This window comes from Rhinolophus sinicus, chromosome 12 (assembly GCF_057876585.1).
Source record: "Rhinolophus sinicus isolate RSI-liver-muscle chromosome 12, RSI-T2T, whole genome shotgun sequence".
Taxonomy (NCBI): Eukaryota; Metazoa; Chordata; class Mammalia; order Chiroptera; family Rhinolophidae; genus Rhinolophus; species Rhinolophus sinicus.
In genome coordinates this window covers 27,391,532-27,414,039 of record NC_142512.1, presented here as the reverse complement: position 1 = coordinate 27,414,039, position 22,508 = coordinate 27,391,532, and the positions used below count along the sequence as shown (strand labels likewise).

General features: G+C 37.4%; 1 protein-coding gene across 2 annotated transcripts in view; it reads left to right on the top strand.

The window, feature by feature from the left end:
• The first annotated feature begins 1,746 nt into the window (after positions 1-1,746).
• USP32 (ubiquitin specific peptidase 32) overlaps positions 1,747-22,508 on the top strand; it is a 166,341-nt gene continuing 145,579 nt past the window's right edge. For both annotated transcript variants that reach the window (XM_019732553.3, XM_019732552.3), the window contains exon 1: positions 1,747-2,000. In XM_019732553.3, coding sequence (XP_019588112.2) covers positions 1,943-2,000 — 58 coding nt within the window. In that variant the 5' untranslated portion in view covers positions 1,747-1,942. The remainder of the gene's footprint in view (positions 2,001-22,508) is intronic.

Below are 22,508 nucleotides of genomic sequence, written 5' to 3'. Positions count from 1 at the left end.
AATAATGCCTAGGTATGTTGCAGTTGAACTATTGTGGGACTTTTCACTCAGAGCTAAGCTCTGAAGATTCACTTCCCATTAATTACTATAATCTAACTGCGGGTTGAAGATGATTGAATTGTTTGGTCTGGAACTTCTGTCTACACCAAACTGATGACCTGGAAATTACAGGCTTTGAAGTACATTCCGACCCTCTTATTCATGGTCTTATAGTTATGAAACTAATCTGAGTTCTTAGGGTGAACTGCCTCCTGGTGAACTGGAAAGGGCAGCACTGGGATTAAATACCATGCTGTTGATCTGGTCTGCCAGGAAAGGTGAGTAGAGAACAGTATTGCCTTCTTTCTCCAACAGGGTATAATATAATCTGTTGGCTTTAGTAACTAAAAACCTTTTGCTGGCCTGAATTGCCTACCTGGCACCTTGAGTCTAATCTAATCCCAATGGTTATTTTTCAAAGTTGTTTCCTTATCCACAAGCTTTATACTGTGACTTTCAGGGTGAAGACAAGCGAAAGCAAACGGAATAGAGTTCTAAAGCAAGGAACTAAAGAGTATTCCATCGCATGTATATATCACATTTTATTTATTTCCCTGTTGATTGACACCTGGGTTGCTTCCATCTTTTGGTTATTGTTAATAATGGTCGCTAAACATGGGTGTATAAATATGTTTGTGTCCCTGCTTTCAATTCTTTTGGGTATATACTCGCGTGGAATTTCTAGATCGTATGGTAACTCTGGGAAATTCTGACACATGCTACAAGGATGAAATAAGCTAGTCACAAAAGGGATAGCTGTATGGGTCCACTCATGAGGTACTTAGAAGTGGTTAAAATGGTAATTTTTACGTGTTTTTTACAATTAAAAAATAGTAATTTTTTTAAAAAGCAAGGAACTTTGTCACGTCTTGTAACCCTCACATTTCTGGTGGGGAGCAACTCGGAGAGAAGCAAGTTAAGACTGTTGCAGTGCAGTTTCCAAAGTATCTGTACAAGATGTAGGCACAGAGTTGAAGGTTGGTACAAGAGCAGCTGGGGCTGCGGAAGCAAAAGGAAATCTAGTCAATTGAGGTGGAGCGGGGCGGGGGAGATAACGTGAAAGAGCAGATATTCTAAACTTTGTCACAAGGTTCACTTTCGTTAGGGCTCTCCCCATTAGGATTTAGAATTCTTCCGTCACAGGAAATCCTTGACTCTCCTTTCCTTTCACAACTTCCTGCCGATCAAAACATTCTTGAACGTTAGGAATTCCTGTCCTGCCGGCTCCTTTCCCTCACGAACCGGTCCCTTCACACTCCAGTTCCCTAAGATTCCACTTCTTTTCGATGGGGGGGGGGGGGGGGAATCCCAGTCCAGGTCTGGACAACCGTCAATTGCTCGGGCCTCACAAGTCGAGCGCAAGAATACGTAGGCGGGAGGGACGGCCTCGAGCGCCCCGGAAGTCACCACCCCCAGGAAGGCGGAGGCTCCCAGGCCTCGCGGCTTCGGATTGGTGGGGAGGTGTAGATGTTGCGTTACGCACGGGATCCAGCCCCTCCCCTGCCCCCCTGCGCGCGGTTAACGTGGGGGGGGCGGAGTTTGTGGCCCTTGGCAGCCATTACCCGGAACAATCCCCGGCCTTGGGTCAGGTGACCCTTGGCGGTGCTGGCGGGAGGGGTGAGAGGGAGGGAAGTGGGCGTGAGGAGGGAAGGGAAGGGAGGGGAGGAGGGCGGAGTAGGAGGGAGGGGAAGGGGGCGGGGTGGGAGCGGGTCACGTGATTCGTCATGGAGGCGGTGGCAGCAGCCGGGAGGAGCCGCCGGGTTAGAAGCCGCACTTGTTAGTGTTGGGGGAGGAGGGGGTCTGGGGACGCCGACACCGTCACCCAGGGACGCCGAGGAGGAGGCGAGAGGGGGGGTGGGGGCGAGATCAGGCTCCAACCCCCGGCCGAGGGGATGAGGGGAGCATGGGCGCCAAGGAGTCACGGATCGGATTCCTCAGCTACGAGGAGGCGCTGAGGAGAGGTGAGGGGGAGGGGTCTGGGCGAGCTGCCGGGGAGGCCAGCGACGGGCTGCCCAGAGGGGTGGGTGACCGGGAAAGAGGAGGGTAGGTTGAGGGCGTCGGGCGCCAGAGGCGGAAGGGAAAGGAGGCCAGCGATGGGGAATATCATGGGGGAGAAGGGTCGGGTGGGAGCAGTGTTGGGGAATTGGGACCGTATGGAAGGGGGCGAAGCTTTCTCGGAGAGGGTTATCTGGTGCTGGCAGGGCAGTGCCCGTGCTCTCTGGTGGCGTTGTTACCCTGGATGTGTCCAGGGAAGTCCTCCTCTCCCCCTTTTCTTGGGTGGCACCAGCCCTTCCCACCCCCCTCATCTCTTACTGCCATTTTCTCATATCACTCCTTCGTAAAAACCAATAACATCCTAACCTAACAGCCTTGGCTGTAAGGGAGAGGGGAGACGGCTGCAAAGCCCTCTTCTTTTTGCTAGTAGAAGCCCCTTTCAATTGTGAAAGTGACTGCTTTTTCCGAGGGCCTTTGCCAGTCTCTTGGGGGCTATCACCATCCACTCCTGCCATCCCCTCACCCTTTGAGCGGCTGACTTTGCCAAGAACGACCTGAAATTAAGTTGTGTTTGAGGTGAGATGAGACTGGACAGCTGGTGCTGCCACAAGACCTTGTCTTAGGTTTCATCTCAGACGTTGGCCAGAGCCTTTTATTGCACTTGATCCCCAGTACTCACCCCCTCTCTCCCCATAAAATGGCATTCGGAAATCCAGCATTCTGATACTGTGTTATAGCTCCCTATAGAGACTGGCCTTGCTGCCGGCCCCAGCCTGCTGCTTATTGGCTTTGATGCACAGTATGTTAACAGCCCCAACCCCCTACCACTTACTCTGGTACCGCTGTCCATGATCGCTAAAGCACAGCGCTAACTGGAAGTGTCTATTGCACAGTTTATGGCCGGAATGTGACTTAATTTTTCATGACTGGGATTTGAGTGTGTGTGTAGAGTGTATGCGTTTGTATGTCTTTGCAACATTTAATGGGTTTTCTTGATAAGAAGTGAAAAAACATTAAGCAGGTTATGCGCTAGGCATTATTGTTAACAGGTTTCCAAGTCAAAGAACCTAGCCATGCTCCAGGTGATGGTTTCAGTAGCTAAGGATATAAAATAAAAATTAGATACAAAGGCATTTAAAATGAGAATTTAGTAGTGAACTGTTATTAATATATAGGAAGAAAAGGGTTAAGTACAGTGGGTCATCACCTGAAAATAGTTACAAAACTTAGAGGTATTGTGGACTGACCAGAATAACAAAAATACACTTTTTGTGTCTTTTCCTGTGGAACAGTATAATGATTGTTATTATGGACAATCTTGCTTGAACTTTGTTTCTTGCTTCAATATGAGAAATATTCCAAATTCTTGATGTGTTTCCAGCTCTAGTAGGCTAGTCATTTCCGGGATGCTGTTGAGCCCGACAGGTCTGGCCTCAATTAGGCAATGGCTTACATGGCATGAAAGAGGACATCAGTCAAATTGACTTACAGCTTCAAGGTTCAGAAGTGTTTAGTTTCTTAAGTTTGAGGGTGATGTAGCTGGCATTTAGGAATTCTAAAATTAAACTTTATCCACCTCTAGCCTGCTTACTATTATATCAAACTAAGATTGTACCTTTGTAAATATAAATGAAATGAATAGTTGGTGCATTTTAAACTCATTTGACTGAAGGTAATTGTTGAGTTTGTAGTGAAGTGTCTGCCTGTTGAGTTTTAAGACGTATGAAGAAGTAGTAAAATATTTGTTAAAATCTTATTTAACTATTTGAATGAATTTGTTTTATCAGTTTTGCCGCAGAGGAAAATTAAAGCTGAAGAGAGAAGCAAGTTGATAAAATAACATTTCTAAGTGTAAAACAGGAGCTTTTTTTAATGGATAATTCTTTTGAACATACTATTTACTCTAGTGAATGTCAGACTTTAATATAGAATTTTTTTGGTAAGGTTATAGAAAGAATTTATAAAGCTTTTGATAGAGCTAAAAATGGTTTGAGGGCATTTGGGGGGCACTTGAATAATCTAAATGGGTACTAAAACCTCCATCCATTAGTGTTATTTGCTTGTTTATATTGTATAAGGTGAATGAAAGGAGATCAGAAGTGTGGCTAGGATAAACATACAATGTGTGTTATATGAATATAAGTAAAAAGCAAGCTTGATAAACTAATAAAATACCTACGACCTTGGCTTTACTTAAAATTATTGAGCACTAAATAATTCCTCACCATAATTAGGTAGTATTTAAAAAAGTAGTCAAGTATGTATTGCCGCACGTAAACATGGAATTGCAGGCAGTTTATCTTGCAAAGTGGGGCCTTAGAAAAATGGGGCCTTAGAAATGAGTGTTATGTTAGTGACAGATAACTGTAACTGGACCTAAGTGAAAGGGCAGTCTAGTGACTTCTTATTTATTTACACTTCAGAAGCTCTAGAAATTAGGAAGATTGGTTTTGCCTACTATTTTAGTTAGACTGTATGTCAGTTACATAAATGTTAATAGTTTTCTGAAAGAACACCTTAAAAAAATTTTTAAGGGACCTGTATTAGTGGTAGCTTTTATTTTTAGCTTATCTTTTTCTTGAAAATCTTGAATAGAACACAAGCCTTCCTTTTTGAAGGCTTGACTTGATTTAGATTGCATGTGTTTTCTAAAGTGCACCTACTGTATTTAATGGATACAGAATTTTAGCCTCGTCTAAGTTTGCATCTAAGTTTGCAATTTGTGTATTCCTAAAAATTATTCTAAATGCTTGAAATAGAGCATAAACACATTAAATGAAAGATGAATTACAGTTTAGAGCATTTCAGAACTCTAAGAAACCTTAAAAATCTTCTCCAGTTCTTTAATTGTTTCTTCCTGGTCTTCTCTCCTTCCTTTCATCATTCTGGAAACTGAGAATTATAAGGCTTTTTTTTTTCTGCAAGAATTGCAAAATTGTTCTTAGCTTTTACAGTGTGATAATAAAATACAGTGGGTAAAATTTCTTCTAATCCCCTTTCTTTAAGTAGAATTGGGTCCTTATATTGGATTAAGTAGACGGGTGATGAACTAGCAAGTCCAAAGTGATGTTGTGGATTCATATTTTCAAGTGTCCCTTTGCTCATTCATTCAGCAAATTTTTACTGAGCACTGCCTATGACTTATAAGAACCTCTCTCTAGGAGCATATAGCCTGGGTCAGTGATTTCCACTGAAGTGTGTTACCTCAAGGTGTATGCAAGACGATCATAGGAGGTTGGGAATAACATTTTAGAACTTCTATTTAAAGTTCTATTTTGTGTGTTTGATAATGACCATAATATTTCCAAAAAGTAGAATATATGTGTGTCATTTATAAATAATTAATATATATTAAGTGCAACAGTGAGTGCTATGGAAGGAAGCGCTTGTAGGAATGCAGAGTGGGTGTTATTTGGTGGCCTGTAAGTGTCCTAACACTACTCATTTTCATAGTATGTGCTCAATAATTGTGTTAAAGAATTTACTGTCTTACCTACTTAAAGGTTGTTGTTTTTGCTAGTGGAATAATCAAGCATATAATAGTTGAAGATTCCAGTACTTTTCATTTTGCTTATCCTCCAACCCTAATATGCTCTAAAACATTGATTTCCCCAACCAAGATTTTATTTCCCGTTTCCTAGTATTAATATTAAAATTTCATTAGTATTATACCACCTATGATGTGATGTTAGCTGGTTTAGCATAATCAATGTATGAATGAAAATTGAATTCACAGTTGGTTCCTTCCGGGATGCACTATTCTCTTATTAAAGCACTTATTTGCCTTCATCTGAATTTATTAAATTTACCAGTGAACTCTCTAGCATTGGTGTGGAATTGTAGGTTTTGGTTAAATCTTTTGCAACCTAGCCAGCTGTTAGTATATGTAGAGGAGAAAATGGGGCAGGTTTACATCAGTCTGCTTATATGTGGGCACCTAAGTAGTTGCAAAGGTGCTGTTCTTCATAATCTCCAGTTTGACATTAGTGTCAGTGACACGGGAGATAAATACACCAATGAACCCTGGATTTGGGGGGAAGAGCAGAATGAGGTGACATCACTTGATGGTTAATAGCCTCCCCATTTACCAAACTGGACAGCCGTTGTTTATTTCTTCTTGTTTATTGTTTGTCTTTGTGCTCTGTTAGTGAGACTTCACAGTGACAGCATTCAGGGTTGCCTTCCAGGAAGATGTGTGAGTAACCGAAAGTTGGGAATGTGGTGACAGGTGTTTTCTTAGGAGAAAGGGAAGATTTTTGGCACTTGATTATATGATAGGTCACGGGAAAAATTAGGGTATTAGGGTAGTCATTATTATTTTTGCTGTGACTGGAAAATCTGTTTTTGGAGCATTAGAGATTAATGCTGAGAGTTTGAATTAGAAGCTTTAATGTTAAACAGCTGCAGGGGCGGAGGTATTTTATTAATAAATTAACAGTTGGTGGTTCAGTAGTACTGAGAAGACTAAGATAGAACTGACAGTTCTTTTCATACTGTATCCAGGAAGCATGACTTCTCTTTTCAAGGCTTGTTTATGTTTCTGCTTTTACCTTTTGGACTTCATGATATTTGTGTTTAAATTGAGCCACTCCATCTCATTCTGCATGCCAATAAGTTCTCTTGTTACTCTCATCTAATAGTAAAGTGTTCTTGGAGGCCAGAGGTGGATAGTTACTGCGAGAAAAGCCTGATAAAACTAGCTTTTTTGTATTTACTGTTATAGTCAGGGACCTATTAGAAGACTTACCTATTCAAAGATGAAGGCCTTCCCTTCAACACACCCCTCTTTATTAGTGATTTAATATTAACATAAAGCTCTCTTTATTTTAGAGAAATCCCAAGTTTATCACTATCTTGTGAACAAGGTCCAGGAAAATTGATAATTTGAAACCTTGCTGTATAACGTGTTCTTGGATTATTTGATACTGAACTGCATTAAAAGCAAAACTGTGTTTAAATGAAGTTTTACAGAGGAAGTTCTCCAGCTTCTCTTTCATTTCTGTAAAGAAGTTAGACTGTCTCAGCATCTTACTCCTCGTGGAAAAAGCCTGATAGGGTTTCTTGCCGTTTCGTAATGACTTGTGAAAGTCTACAGAGATTCCATTATGAAAGGATCCTTCTATCAAGGTAGGCCTCCCCTAGTCTGTCCCATGACAGTAAATGGCACCAGTATTCCAACCCAATTGCTAAAGCCAAAAATCTAGAAACATCCTTCCTTACTTTCTTTCACCATCTGACGTATTCTTTTATTTCCAGTTTGAGTCTGTCACCTCATCCTGTTTGGTATCCATTCCAGCTTTTAACTTCTGCTCATCTTTACTGCCACTACTCTTGTCCCAGCTGCCATCATCTCTTGTAAGATACCTTGCAGTGCGGTTTCCTAGTTTCACACAGCAGCCAGTGTAATCTTAAAATCCGAATCAGATCCTGTCATTCCTTTTCTCTCAGCCTGTGTTCAGTGCAGAAAGGCTATTTACACATTTTCACATGTCTGGCCCTTTCTTCATACATGAAATCTCAGCACTGATGTCCTCAGCAAGGCCTCCTTTTATCACCTTATGACGTGTTCTTCTGTCACTATTGCACTATTCTGTATAGTTCATTTATAGCCTTTATCATAATATGTAATTATCATGCTTATTGTCAGGCATGATGCTGAATCCCCATTGCCAGGATAGGTGCAGTGTCCTGTGTATTTTAAGTGCTCAGTAAATATTGGATGGCTGGGTGAATATATAAGTGTATAAATGACAGAGAGGCCATGTGGAGAACTTGCCAATGTTTGTAAGGTTGGGAGGTAAAGAGTGGACTGCTGACAGGGATTAAGCATACTAAGCAATGCGTCTGTCTCAAAATTTCTTGTCCTTTCATCAACTTTGAAAAAATGTGTGCTAAAGGATTTTTTCTTTCTTTTTTTTTTTTAAAGATTTTATTGGGGAAGGGGAACAGGACTTTATTGGGGAACAGTGTGTACTTCCAGGCCTTTTTCCAAGTCAAGTTGTTGTCTTTTCAGTCTTAGTTGTGGAGGGCGCAGCTCAGCTCCAGGTGCAGTTGCCGTTTTCTAGTTGCAGGGGGCAGAGCCCACCATCCCTTGCGGGACCCGAGGAATTGAACTGGCAACCTTGTGGTTGAGAGCCCACTGGCCCATGTGGGAATCGAACCGGCAGCCTTTGGAGTTAGGAGCATGGAGCTCTAACCACCTGAGCCACAGGGCTGGCCCTGTGCTGAAGGTTTTGAATGATAGTTAAAAATGTAAGAGCCTTAAATGTAATATATAATTTTGTCTTAGTTCAATTTAAAGTCTATACCTAATCATGCAAATTCCTGAGTAGTCATTGAGGGACTGGTATGGCAGGAAGGTGCTTATGAACATTTGAGAATGTCTTTTGGTAATATACCTGTATAACATTTAATAATTTTGCTCATGAAATGATTTATATAATGATCTTCATGTGCTTTTCATTCATGATGACAAGTATCATCCTCCTGCCATATGTGAGGTTAGAGTTGGAAACCTATTTGCTTAAAGTGTTGTACAGATTACTTTGGGAAGCTGAGAAAAAAATTCACGTCAGAGTGCTGTCTTACTGTTTCTAAGTAATCCAGGTGCTTTTAAATTAAATTTTATGACTCTCTTTAGCCTTTTTTTTTTTAAAGTCTGATTCCTTTTCTTTTACACTCCATGGCTAATGCTTATTACCTCCTTCTTTTCTTAGTCTTTTAGTTTTAATTTTTATCACAGTGACATATGTACATAATTTAGAATCAAATGGTTCTACAGGGCTGGATATGAAAACAATAGTACTGCTGTTATCCCTCCCAATTTTCTTCAACCCATTAGCCAATAATTTTGGCATTTAAAGTTTATTTGGTTTTTATATCTTGAAATAATATTCTTATAACTGCTACTTTTTTGTCCCATTTAAGGAGTATTTACTGGTTTCACACTATTAAAGATGAGGATTTAACTCATTATTACCCCCTACCAGTCCCCTAAATACATGTACTTCCTCCTGTCCTCCTATTTCCTCACCTTGGTATGTGTATATTTTAATTTTTCTTAAAATGTTGTTCAGTGTTTACATAATTAGGTCTTTATAAATGCTGTTCACACTAAGCCATTTAATATACTAGGATTCCTTTTCCTTTTTTATATACGTGATTTGTCCCTAAATATTTCCTTTAATAATTGCCTTTTATTTTATTTGCTTACGTTTCTACTTATTATAATTCAACCCCAGAAGTTCCCACCGATTGTTAAATCTACTCCACATGTTCATGTACATCAGGTGTTCACTCAGTTCATCATATTGGAAGAAACTTTTCCTGGAGCCTTCCGGCCTGCTCGGAGCTGTACCCCTTGCCCTGGTGCTGAGCATAGCTGCCATCCTGGGACCTTCCTTCACCATTATCCTGGAGATTCCCTGTGTTGGATCCGTGTTTTTTTGTATCCCTTGTATCTTTCCTTGTTTTTGAATTACTTTTCCATTTTGGTAGAGCTCATCTCTGCTACCGTCCTGAAAAAAGGTTCATAGGAAGTAAAGTTTAGAGACCTTCACTCTTGAGCTGGTGCTTTCTTTACAATAATTCTTTTATCTCTATTTTTCTATCCACTGTTTAGTTTCCAAGAAGATCTATGATTTTACCAAGTAGTTATTCTGAAATTACTTTTTAATAATTATTTTACTCATGTGGGTCTTAATTTAAGCCTCAGGGTAGATTCATTGCAGGGATCAGAGACTGGGTTAGGAGGGAGACACTGCCCTAGAATGTAGTTTTTATGATCGTGTACCACTAGACTATAAACCTCCATGATGAGGGTGGGACATGTCTGTCTTACTGCTGTATCCCTAGCACTTGCACGGTACCTGCCATATATGAGCTACTCTACATATTTGTTGAATGAGTGAATTGCATATCAAAGCAATCTTTTCTAAAAACTATATTGAATTTTTAGAGGAAACTTGGCTCAGGATATGTGTATGTGCTCATCTGAGCATGCCCTAAGTCTTACAACTCAAGGTTTTATATGTATATATTTAAATGTGTCTTTATATGTATATATTTAAATGCATCTTTTGCTTTCAAAAAATGGTTAAACATATTATGTCATTTTGGGCTCTGCTGTTTTTTTAAGCTTTCTTTTTTTGTGGGGTGGGGGCTCTGCTTTAAATTTGGTTTTGGAATCTGTTGGTGAGTAACTGTGGTAGGACGCTGTGGTGGGTTTATAACAGTTGTTTGATTAATAAATTTGGTTTAGAGATTCTTTAATTTATGTTAGCATCCATAAATGAAATCTTTCACTGTGTGGAGTTTCATAGATCAGAAGTTATTCTTTGTCAGAGTTGCTAACTTGCGAATACCTACTTAAGAATAGCTAATTATGGAAGGACAAAAAATTGCTTATTCTTTATACGCTTAGAGGTGTAGTAAGGAGCAATTACCTAATGGTGGAAGCATTTTATATTGTCACATCACCTGGTACCATAGAGATTCAAATTAAATTTGACACAAGATTGCCAAGGAAATATATTTAAATAATGAAAGAAATAGGACATCAACTGAATGAGCACTTGGCAGTAAATAACATCCCATAGAAAAATGTTGTTCCATTTTGAATGAAATAATATAAAAAATATGCTCATTTCAGTAGATTGCAAAACTAAATGCAACTTCTTTTTCGGCAGATCTGCTTAAATATTGCGTATCTTTGTGATTCACCCACAAGCTCAAGCCAGAAACCTGGTTATCAGTTGAGATTCTTCTTTTCTTTCCTCTGCTCACTTGTAATCACTCTGTCCCTTTGGTGTTGCCTTCTTATTAACTTCCATCTGTTTCTTCTCCATCTTTAAAGTCATTGCCTTAAAAAAGGCCTTCACCTGACTCCTGGACTATTAGTCTCCTACCCCTCCAATCCATTCTTTATATTTCCACGAGAATAATCTTCCTGAAATACACATCTGGTTATTTTACTCAGGTGCCCTTCAGTGGAAGGTGTGTGTCCCGTGCCACTGAGTCGGCTCCAACTCCTGGCAACTGAATGAGGGACGCCCATCCTGTCCTGTCCTCAACAGCCCTGCTCAGCTCCTGTAGTCTCATGCCTACGGCTCCTTTTATGGAGTCTATACATCTCACAGTCGGTCTTCCTCTTTGCCTCAGTAGAAAGTACCCACACATTGTGGTTTGAAATCCGTCTGTTTAGTGTGGTACAAACCCTGGTAGTTTCTGTGATCGGGTCCCTGCCTGGACACAGTGTGCCTTTGAAGATGCTGCTTCCTAGATTTTGGAATGTCCTCCTTTATTACTTACTTATAGTAAAGTGCACAAATCTTACTGTTAGCGTGGTGAAATTTTAGGTATGTACCCAAGTAACCACCCTTTAAAACCAAGATATAGAACATCCTCAGTAGGCGCCCTGCTGCCCTCTCCCAGTTGATACTCCCCCTCAGAGGTAACCACTGTTCTGACTTCTGTCACGATAGATTAGTTTTGCCTATTTTTGAATCTTACATCAATAGAATCGTACAATATTTCCTTTTTGTGTGTGCATGGTGAATTCATTTTTTAAAAATTGAGAGGTGATCTCATTTTTAAAACCAAAAGGCCTTTTCTCTATGAAGCAAATTCCTGTAAAGATTACTAGTGTCTTGAAATTAGGGGCAGTGAATTATTTGTGTTTTCAGAAGCTGGCATAGTGGCTGGCGTGAAGTACATGCTCACTGAAGTGACATGCGTCTTTCTCCCTGAACTATCTGCCTCATCAGATGTTCATCCATCAAAACCAAGCCCTGGCAGCTAGATCTCCCAGAGCCTTCCCCATATCGCTTCTACTTTCTCTTTTCCTTTCTGCTGTGATACACTTTTATTGTAGTACTTATCCCGCTGCATTACAACTGCTAGTTTAATTGGCTCTCTCCTCTGTTTATGTGAGTTCTGAAATCCTTGAGAATAAGAACTGTGGGGCCTAGAAGGTATCTGGCAGGGCTTATTAAAAGAAAAAATGTTGACTGAATGATTGGGAAAATTTGGTGCCTCTTGAATAAAGGAGAAAGTTGACAGAATAAAACTAATAGCAATAATCTAATAAATTGTATTTTTACAGGGTAAATTATAGTTGTTTCATGACATTTATGCAGACATTCAAATGTTCCAGGAATATATATAAACATTTAAAATTTGGGTTAAAAAGAATGCCGTCTGGTTCTAAACTAAAATTATCTGAATCCATGAAGCACTCAGAAAATATAAAGGAAAAAGGCAACACAACCTTATAGGCAAAGACTAGACTTCTAATTTGTGTTGTAATTACTATCTTTGGTTACGTTTCAGTGCCCACTTTTTGCATTTGAGCCTTGGTTTGATTGGTTCTGAGACACATTTCTCATAAATAGCAAATACTTTCTGGTGTGAGTAGGAAACCTGGGAAATTATTTCAAAATTCAGTGCAGTTTTAGGAACCTATTTTTCAGGTAATTTACATAATTTAAAAAATTTACATATTTTGATATATACTCCTACATAAAACTTTTAAACTCTTCACATTAAGCATTTGTTGGATAATTGGTTTGCTCTCCTTATTTCATATTTCTGTGATTTATCTAGAGTGACTTTTCTCTGTCTTCATCTATAATAATTTTATATTTTATTAAGTGTACAGGACAGGAAAGATGAGGCTAGATTATGAAAAGGGTTCATTCTCATTTGATTCTACCCATCTTTCTAGACTTCTAGACTGCCTAAATCTTAACCTTCTCTGGACCATTCCTGGATTATCCAGCACTTACCTCCTTTGAAATCCTGTAACTCTTAATTTGTATCCTTGGTATTTCAATGCTTTTACATACATATAATATTGTTTTGTGTGTATTAATATAATTTAATCTCCCCACTAGTTTGCAAGTTTCTTGAGGAGGAATCTTTTATTCAAAAACCACTTTGTACTCTTACTAAGCACAGATAGGTGTGCTGCATATTCTTGATGATCAAGAGAACTCGATGTTTGCAGTTATTTGTGTCTTTATGTGATTGTGATATGTTGCTTTTGAAAATCAATAGTTATCTCTTATTTAGTTTTCTTTTAATATGTACCTTTTAACTTTCATTTCCTTGTTTTCTGAGTGTTTAAATAACATGCGGTTCATATCTGAAACTCCCAGTTCTCAAGTTGATAGGTCAAAGAACTGCACTGCATGCCAGTTCTCTATATGGTAGAAAAATGTATCAGAAGATAGGCAATTGTAGGTTACACTGGAATTTAGAAGACTTTTGCTCATTTTATGTGTTTGTGTCAGTTTGAGGATTTGAAAATGCACCTAAGACATCTGCTGCTCACCAGTGACTCTTGTGATTCTGGTAGGGATAAGCTAAGCTAAAAGGGTAGACTTTTCTGTTTATCTTGTTATCCTGAGTCCCTATACCTGAAATAATATAATAGATGTTTATGTATTTCCCTATGCAAATGAAAACAAGTGGATTTTTTAGCTTTTCAAAGTTTTTACATTTATTAAGTCCTTCACAGTTATCTAATAGTTTAAAATTTTTATTTTCCTTAACTATCCCAGAACTAACTTAACATTTGCATTTCTTTAAAATCCCTTTTAAAGGATATATATATTTCCTAATAGTAACAAATAAATATATATACTTTTTCTCATATATGTGAGAGAGAGCAAAATTGTACTAAATTATGATTTCTCATTGTAATAGGAATACAGCCTTATGATCAGTATTGTATTTTTAACTATATGTCTTAAGGTCATTGTGAGGTACTTCCCAAATATTTCATATGAATTTTATCTGATCTTCATAAACTCAGGTGTATATAGTTTTTTTTGTTTTTTTTCTGGCTTCACCAATTTATTATTGTGGTAACTACACATATATGAAATTTACTGTTTGAACCATTTTGAGATGTATAATTTAGTGGCATTAAGTACATTTATAATGTGCAACCATCACCAATAATAATTTCCAGAATTTGTTCATCATCCTTAATAGAAACCCTATAATCATTAAATAACTTCTCATTCCCTCCTCCCCCAGTTCTTGGTAACCTCTGTTCTAATTTCTGTCTCTGAGTTTGCCTATTGTAGTTACCTCATGTAAGAGGAATCATGCATTATTTATCCTCATGTCTTATTTTCACTTACTATAATGTTTTCAAGGTTCATCCATATTGTAGCATGTAGCAGAATTTTATTCCTTTTTATGACTGAATCATATGTATATATGAAATTTTGTTTATCCATTTATCTGTTGATATACGTTTGGGTGGTTTCTACCTTTTTGCTATTGTGAATAATGCTGCTGTGAATATTGGTGTGCAAAGATCTGTTTGAGTCCCCACTTTCAATTCTTCTGAGTATACACCTAGGAGTGCAATTGTTTGGTCACGTGATAACTTGATGTTTAACAAAAGTTTGAGGAACTGCCAAACTTTTCCAAAGTGTGGCTGTACTATTTTATATTCATTCCAGCGATGTATGAGGGTTACAATTTTCCTACATTCTTGTCAATCAACACTTGTTATTATCTGTCTGGCTTATTTTCACCATCCTAGTGAGTGTGAAGTGGTATTACATTGTAGTTTTAATTTGTATTTCCCTAATGGCTAGTGATGTTGAGCATCTTTTTCTGTGTACTGTCATTTGTATATCTTCTTTGCTCATGTTTGAAATGATTGTTTGCTTTTTTTATTGTTGAGTTGTAGGAGTTCTTTATCTATATTGTTGAGTTGTAGGAGTTCTTTATCTATATTCTGGATATTAGTCCCTCATCAGATGTATGATTTGCAAATATCTTCTCCCTTTCTGTAGGGTTTTTTTCATGCTCTTGATAATGTCTTTTCATGCCCCAAAGTTTTTAATTTTGACAATGTCAGCTATTTTGTTTTGAATTTAAATAATGTTACAGATTGTGATAAGGATAAAACCACAAAAAGATTGACCCCCACAGCTGCAGAGTAGAAAGAACCCTATTCCCTATATCCAAAAGACTTTCCCAGAAAAAGAGAAGCATTTGGAAACAATTTTCCAAATAATCCACTTAGCCTGTGGATAAATTAAAAGCAAATAATACTTGTAAAAGCAGTGCTGCCTGTAATAAAAGCACAGAAGAGCCAACTTTGTTATCGAATCTTAGCCAGTGTGGAAAGTTAGGATATTCATTGAGGAACATGAAAAAGGCCAGCCTCTGTTATTGCAGACATGTACATAAAAATAGGTAGTCTGTTCCCTGAGAATGAGAAGTGCCTGTATCTTCATGAATTCTAAAATGTAAACCTTTGTCAACCCAACTGCTGTAGAGGCCTCAGGCTTATGTGTTACGTGTGCTACTGGAGTAGACACCATTTGATAGGTAACATGGTACTTAGTGATACAAATGACATTTATATGTCTTAAAGTCTTTTGTTTTTGTAGGCACCCTTTTGAAGAAAGGTATGCCTGTGTTTCCTTTAACTTTCTGCCTAAAGGCAGGTTCTCAAAAGTTGTCATATCTTAATGGGAACATACGAATTAATAGGTAAGTTTAAGGGGGTGATAAATAACTGGCTGTGTAAGAAGTTCCTTTTTAGCTGTGTAATTCCTTAGATGTAGTCCAGTCCTTTATATACCAAAATTTTATTATGACAGTGCACTTCGTGCATTTTTATTAGAGGTTGTCAGCCATTCATCTAATCATACTTACTTCCAGAAGTTTTTATCTCTTGGTAGGGGCCTTTTATAACTCCATATGTTAGAGGAAACTTTTATTCTAGACTGAAGGTTGTTGATAGGCTGCGTTAGTCGGAAAATTTTTCCCCAAATGTAAAAATTTTTTTACTGAGTGGATTTAATAGATTATTCATGCTTTAATGTTGTGCTAAACAGTAATTGACATATTGTAGCTTAGTGCAGTTACAGTAGAGTACTCCAAGGAAGAAACTGAATTTTCTTCATCTTTTAGAAGCTGTTACTTTTTATAAAATAAAAAATCAGAGTATAATTGGCAAAAAATTGAGTGATAGCGAAAATGCAGTGAATATTTTGGTTCACTGTTTTTTTGATTATATATATTAGAATATATGAATTATCTTGTATTTCAAAATTAGTTTAGAAATTAAGGATTTGTTGGAAAAATTTAAAATGACAGGTCAAAATTAGTATTTCTTTCTCTTTCCTCCTGTCATTTTTGTGCTTTAGAATTCACGTTTCAACTCTAATTGGCATGTTAGACTTATTTCTGCAGCTTTCTGTCAGATTACCTTTACCAAAGCTGATGAGATAAAGGTAATCATGACTCTGGCCTAATCCATAGAATATACTCAGCTCTACTACAGGTAATTTAAAATAGGAAAAGGAAAAACAGTGTTAACCAGAGAGATAATTTAGTATGTTAGTCATACACTTCGTGTATATATGTATATTTGATTGTAGAATACAAATTCTGATATTGTGCTATATAATTTTTAGTGCACTTATAGATGTTCCTTTAGATGTTCAATAACAATATTTAGGATACTGTAATTTAAAGTATCAGAATTGGTGTTTTATTTCTTTGTAAAAAAATATATCAAAAGTAATTTCAAGCTTGTTATGTAACTTCAAATATGGAGTTGGGCATCTTTTCTATGCTTTTATGAATTGTTATATTCCTTTCTAAGTTTGGATTGGCTTACAACATTTTCTCTTGTTTTCTATGTTGTGAAAGTATCTTTGAAAGTTCCTTAGAAGTTTTTATTTTTATTTTTTTGCCAGTGTTGCTTCCTTTGGGACATCTTCATCCTTTTGCTCAAAAGCACTTTTCCTCCTTTCCCTTTCCCTAAGTTCCTGTGAATGCATATCTAGTGTCTCATGAAAGGTAGCAATGTCAGTATTTTTATGGTCAGGTATTTCTTCTAAATCTCCATTTATGTTCATTTCCAATTTAGTATTATCACTTTTCATTTCTTTTCTGCATTTTTATCTTTGTTGGCCAGTTCCCTCTTTTGATTATCCACTTTCATAAAATGCCACGTGGATTTATCACACAACTACTGCTCCATTGCTCTCGATGATGACCTGAGTAACAGATGCTCAGTGACTAATTACAGACTTTGAAAGAAGTGACACATTGATCGCTGATCGTGATGTGCATCTTTTATTTCCACTGAAGACCTAAGCAGCAAAGTTTGTACTTTATGCAGTTCTTTATAGTTACTTGTAATATAATGTGACAGAAATTTGAACTGTTTTGGGGAGACTTGTGTTATTTAATATTTAACTAAACTGTAGTAACTGAAATTCATGCATATTGTAGCCATGCAAAGCAAGGTCTACCTTTATATTAAAAAGAATTAACCTTAGTTTCTCTGTTCGTGAAATACACATTTTAGGGAGGATTTGATTTCTCAGGACGAAAGGAATGTGTGTGTGGTTTATAGAGAAAAGGATGTGAGGCTTACCTGTGTAACCTCAGTTGTTCTCTTGCACTTATAAAATTCTGCGAGCTTACTGCCTTAATTATAGACAACAAATGATGTTTGTAGTTTTAAAAAAATTATGAGCAGCCTAAATGTCCTCCAGTAGATTAGTAAAATAAATTGTTATATCCATGCAATGAATATCATATACCCATTCAAAATACTGTAGAAGAATATTTAATAACATGGAAAGCTGTTCACAACATTGGTATAGTGAGGAAAACATGAAATAATACAATTTGTGATCTCATTTTTTGTAAAAATTATACACGTGAAGGAAAACAAATTTGAAGAATATATTGCAAAACATACGGTAGCTCTGTTTTAAAGTTGAAGGTGATTTTTATTGTCTTCTTGTACATCTGTATTTTCAAAACACTTTAATTGTATTTTTAAAATGTTTTTTCTTATTACAAAAAATAAAGCAGCAGCCTCATCTTTTAGGCCTCCTTATGAATAACCAATGTTTCTTTCACATTTAGATGTAATAAGAGTCCATTTCTTTTGGTATTCCAATAGGCTCAAAGTCCCATTGTAAAATGTTTGTGACTTGTTTTAAAGATTATTTTTTTTCCAGGTTAATCTCTAAATGATTTTTATGTGTTTTATAGCTAGTTGATCCTTGAAAATAGATTTGCATTTTGTGAAGTTTTCAACAGCTCTTACTTTATTCCCTTCATTATTTAGTGGCTTTTTAAAGTTTTTTGGGCAGCAGAAAAATTGGAGCTACTTGTTGGTATCACCGTCAAAAGTGTTTGCGATGACAGAATATGATCGTATAAAGAGCTCTAAGCCTCTTGATCAATATAATTGAAAAAAAGTTTTCTAATATAAAACAGTCTCTTCAACATCAAAGTTTAGAAAACTGTCTGATAGCTGTCTCTTTCATTAGCTTATGAAGAATTGACATTTTGAGTTTATACTTAAGGTAAACTAGATAAGTTGCTGGTAAAGATTTGAATAATACTTTCCAATCTGAGTTATATAGACAATTAAAGGCAGATTATTTTAAAAGTGTTAAATAGAAAATATGAAATTTAATAAGAAATTACATTTCCCTTTTGGAAGTCTTTTTTTGTGTGTAATTTATTAGTTCCTTTGGCCTTTCTTTTCTCTTTTAAAAAATTTATGGTCCATAACTTTGACAAAAGCATTCAAATGTCTTATGGTTATTGGAATAAGCACATAATTGAATGGTTCATTAATTATTTACCTAGTGCCTACATACTGTTCTAGGCTCTAGGCTGAGTGCTAGGGCTACCAACACAAACTACTCTCAAGGAGCTTATTATCCATGTAAGATAAGATAGAGCAGGGTAGGGTCATGGAGGAGAGAGTAGCCTGGATATGAAAGGAAAGGAGATGATATTATAAAAGAGGATTAGGTGTCAGGGGCAATACACGAATTAGGGTAGTATTCTTAGAGAAGGAGGGAGCATTGTAAGCAAAGGCAAATAGGAATGTTAACTAAAAACCAATAGCATTTTTGTAAAATTTGTTTAAAAATTATAAAAGCAATACATTACTGCAGAATGGAAAAAGGAGAAAATTCCACTAATGATCCCATCACATAACGCAGATAATTATTTGCTTTTACTCTTTTTTCAAATAAATGTTTTGTTCTAATCGTAACGTACATGGAATTTTGTATCTTTTTTTTCTGAGATGTCTGTTTTTATCAGTGTTATACACACATGTAGTTTAAAGTGTTAAATAGTTTGTATAAGATTTGTTGAATAAGAACCAGTTATCTAATCTCCCTTGGCATTTTCTCCTTCCCAGAAAAGACTGCTTTATACTCTTAAAGGTAATCTTTGGTATTTGGTATTGATTTTTCAGTTTTAGGTATTATCGGTTCACTTCTCACTTCTGAGCATGAGAATTTAGCTTTTTTCCCCCTTCCTCTCCCTTCACCACTTCCCCTTCCCCTCTCCCTATTACTTCATTCTACCACTATACCGTAGTTGGAGATTTTTTTTGTTGTTGCTAATTTTGCTTAGATAAATAGTCAGTGTTTACTTTATGACCATGTGCATATGATTCACAGCTAACCTAGAGCTGTGGTTTTATTTGTGTTTGTTTTAGTATTTGAAGTATGTATCACTAATTCAACCCTACACTGTTACTTGTCAGTTTCTTCTAATGTTTTCATGTTGCCTTTGGACTGGCTTCAAACTGGACTTGGTGAACCTGGTCCATAATTGTGATCCTGGGAATGCCCTTCACCCTTATCTTGGGGATTCTCCTGTGCTAGATCTTTTGTAATGTTTATCCCATATCTTCTGCTTTCTGCATTTTCTCTTGTTTGGGTAGATGCTTTCCTCCAGGAACTTTTTGAGAAAAAGTTTATGTGGGGTAAATTATTTGAAATTTGTAAGTCTGAAAATACCTTAAATCTGTCCTCATACTTGACTGAAAGTTTGAGTTAGAATTCTAAGTTAGAAATCGTTTTTCTTCAGAATTTTGAAAAGTTATTGCTTTATTTTTGGCCGGGCTTCCCATGTTGCTGTTGCGATACCTAGTGCCATTCTCATTCTTGGATTGTTGTGCTTGTGTCTGTTTCTGGAAGCTTATATGATCTGTATCCACAATGTTCTGAAATTTCACTGTAGGGCTCTGTTTACTTATATTTGCTAATAAGAATGGGCTCCTTTAATCTGAAGGCTGATGTCCTTCAGTTCTGGGAAATTTTGTTGATCTCATAGGTGGTTTCCTCTCCTAGATTTTCTTTTTCTTTTGAAACTCATGCATTTGGAAATTGGACCTCCTGGACAGATCTTCTAAGTTTCTTACCTTTTTCCATCTTTGCCCTTTTACTACTTTTTGGGAGATTGTTTTTTTTTTAACCTTACCTTCCAGTTTTTAAATCGATCTTTGTCTTTCTGCTTTCCTTAAAAAATTTTTAAGAGCTGTTAATTTTTTTCTTTATTGAAAGTTTTCCTGTGATAAAATTTTACATGTGGTAAAATGTACAGATCTTAAGTATACACTTCAGTAAGTTAAAAAAATACATATACTCGTGTAACCACCTACCACGATACGTAACCTCCTATCAAGATATAGATCTTAAGTATTAGCAGTGAAGTTTGACAAATGCTTTTACACTTATGTTGTCAACAAATTCAAGATATAGAATATCACCCCAGAAAGATCCTTCATGGCTCTTTCCAGTCAGTTATCCCCACCCACCAGAGGCAGCCACTGATCTGGTTTCTATTACCATATATTGGTTTTGTTTGTTCTTGCACTTCATATAAATGGATTCATAGAGTTATGTGTCCTTTTGTGTCTGGCTTTTTTGCTCAGTGTGGTTGGTGTCAGAGATGTGATACTCATCCATGATGTTGCTGAATAGTATTGTATATGAATATAACACAATTATTTATTCTTCAGGTGGACATTTGAGTTTCTTGGTTTTGGCCATTATTATTATTATTGTTTTAAGATTTTATTGGGGAAGGGGAACAGGAATTTATTGGGGAACAGTGTGTACTTCCAGGACTTTTTTCCAAGTCAAGTTGTTGGCCTTTCAATCTTAGTTGTGGAGAGTGCCGTTCAGCTTCAAGTTGTCCTTTCAGTCTTAGCTGTGGAGGGCGCAGCTCAGCTTTAGGTCCAGTTGCCGTTGCTAGTTGCAGGTGGCACAGCCCACCATCCCTTGCAGGAGTCGAAACCGGCAACCTTGTGGTTGAGAGGACACGCTCCAACCAACTGAGCCATCTGGGAGCTCAGCGGCAGCTCAGCTCAAGGTGCCGTGTTCAATCTTAGTTGCAGGGTGTAGAGCCCACCATCCCTTGCGGGACTTGAGGAATTGAACCGGCAACCTTGTGGTTGAGAACCCACTGGCCTATGTGGGAATCGAACCAGCAGCCTTCGGAGTTAGGAGCATGGAGCTCTAACCGCCTGAGCCACCGGGATGGCTGGTTTTGACTATTATTAATAGAACCGCTATAAACAGTTTTGTACAAGTCTTTCTGGACATAAGCTTTCATATATCTTACATACCTACGAGTGAAGTGGAATGGTTGGGTTATAAAGTAGGTATATGTTTCGCCTTATGGAAACCACCAAATAGTTTTTCAAAGTGGTTTTTTGTTTTTTCACTCCACCGGTTTCAGTTGCTCTACCTCCTCTCCAACACTTGGCATTGGGAGTCTTTTTAATTTTAGCCTTTCAGATTGGTGGGAAGTAGTGTCTCAGTCTGGTTTTATTTGTATTTCTTTGATGATTAATGATGTTGAACACCTTTACTTGTGGATAGTGGCCATTTGTATGCCCCTTAAGAGCACATTTTTCCTATGAATTTTGTTTAATAGCATCTTGTTCTTTTTTTCACCTTTGTCATATCTTAGCTCTTTGAGGATATTAGTAATACATGTTTATAGTTCAACCCCACTCTGTAGACTATTTCATTAAAATTTTTTTTCCTGTTTGTTTTTTGTTTTCATATTAGAGGCTTTTCACAGGTGTCTAGTAATTTTGTTTCTCTGCTCGTAAAGCTGATTAGAAGTTCTGTATTAGTGTGGCTTGTCGCTGAGCATTTTCGTTGTGGAACCCCTTACCCTCACCGATAAATCAGTATGTTTACTCAGAGAAGTCTCTTCAGATCTTCTGTCTAGAGGGTAAAGTTCTGGCTGCTAGACTCTGGAAGCTCAGAGAAGGAAGAGGGAAGATGTCTCTACATTCCCATGCATGTGTTTACTTAATACAGGGGTGTCCAAACTGCAGCCCGCGGGCCAACTGCAGCCCACAATCCATTGTTAATTGGCCCGCAGCAAATTCCAAAAATATATTTAGTTTACTTAAATAAACCAGGTGAGGCAATCGTACTTCACCTTGAGTGAGTGGCCTGGCTGTTTGTGTATTTTACCGCATATGGCCCTTGGTGAAAAACGTTGAAAAAAGTTTGGACACCCCTGATTTAATACTTCTGTTTTTAGAATGGCTTAGCTAACCTCATTTATGTCTGGTTATAGCCCAAGGATATTTTCTGGTGTCCAGAGAAGTGTTTCATATCTTCCAGACAATAAAGTTCTAG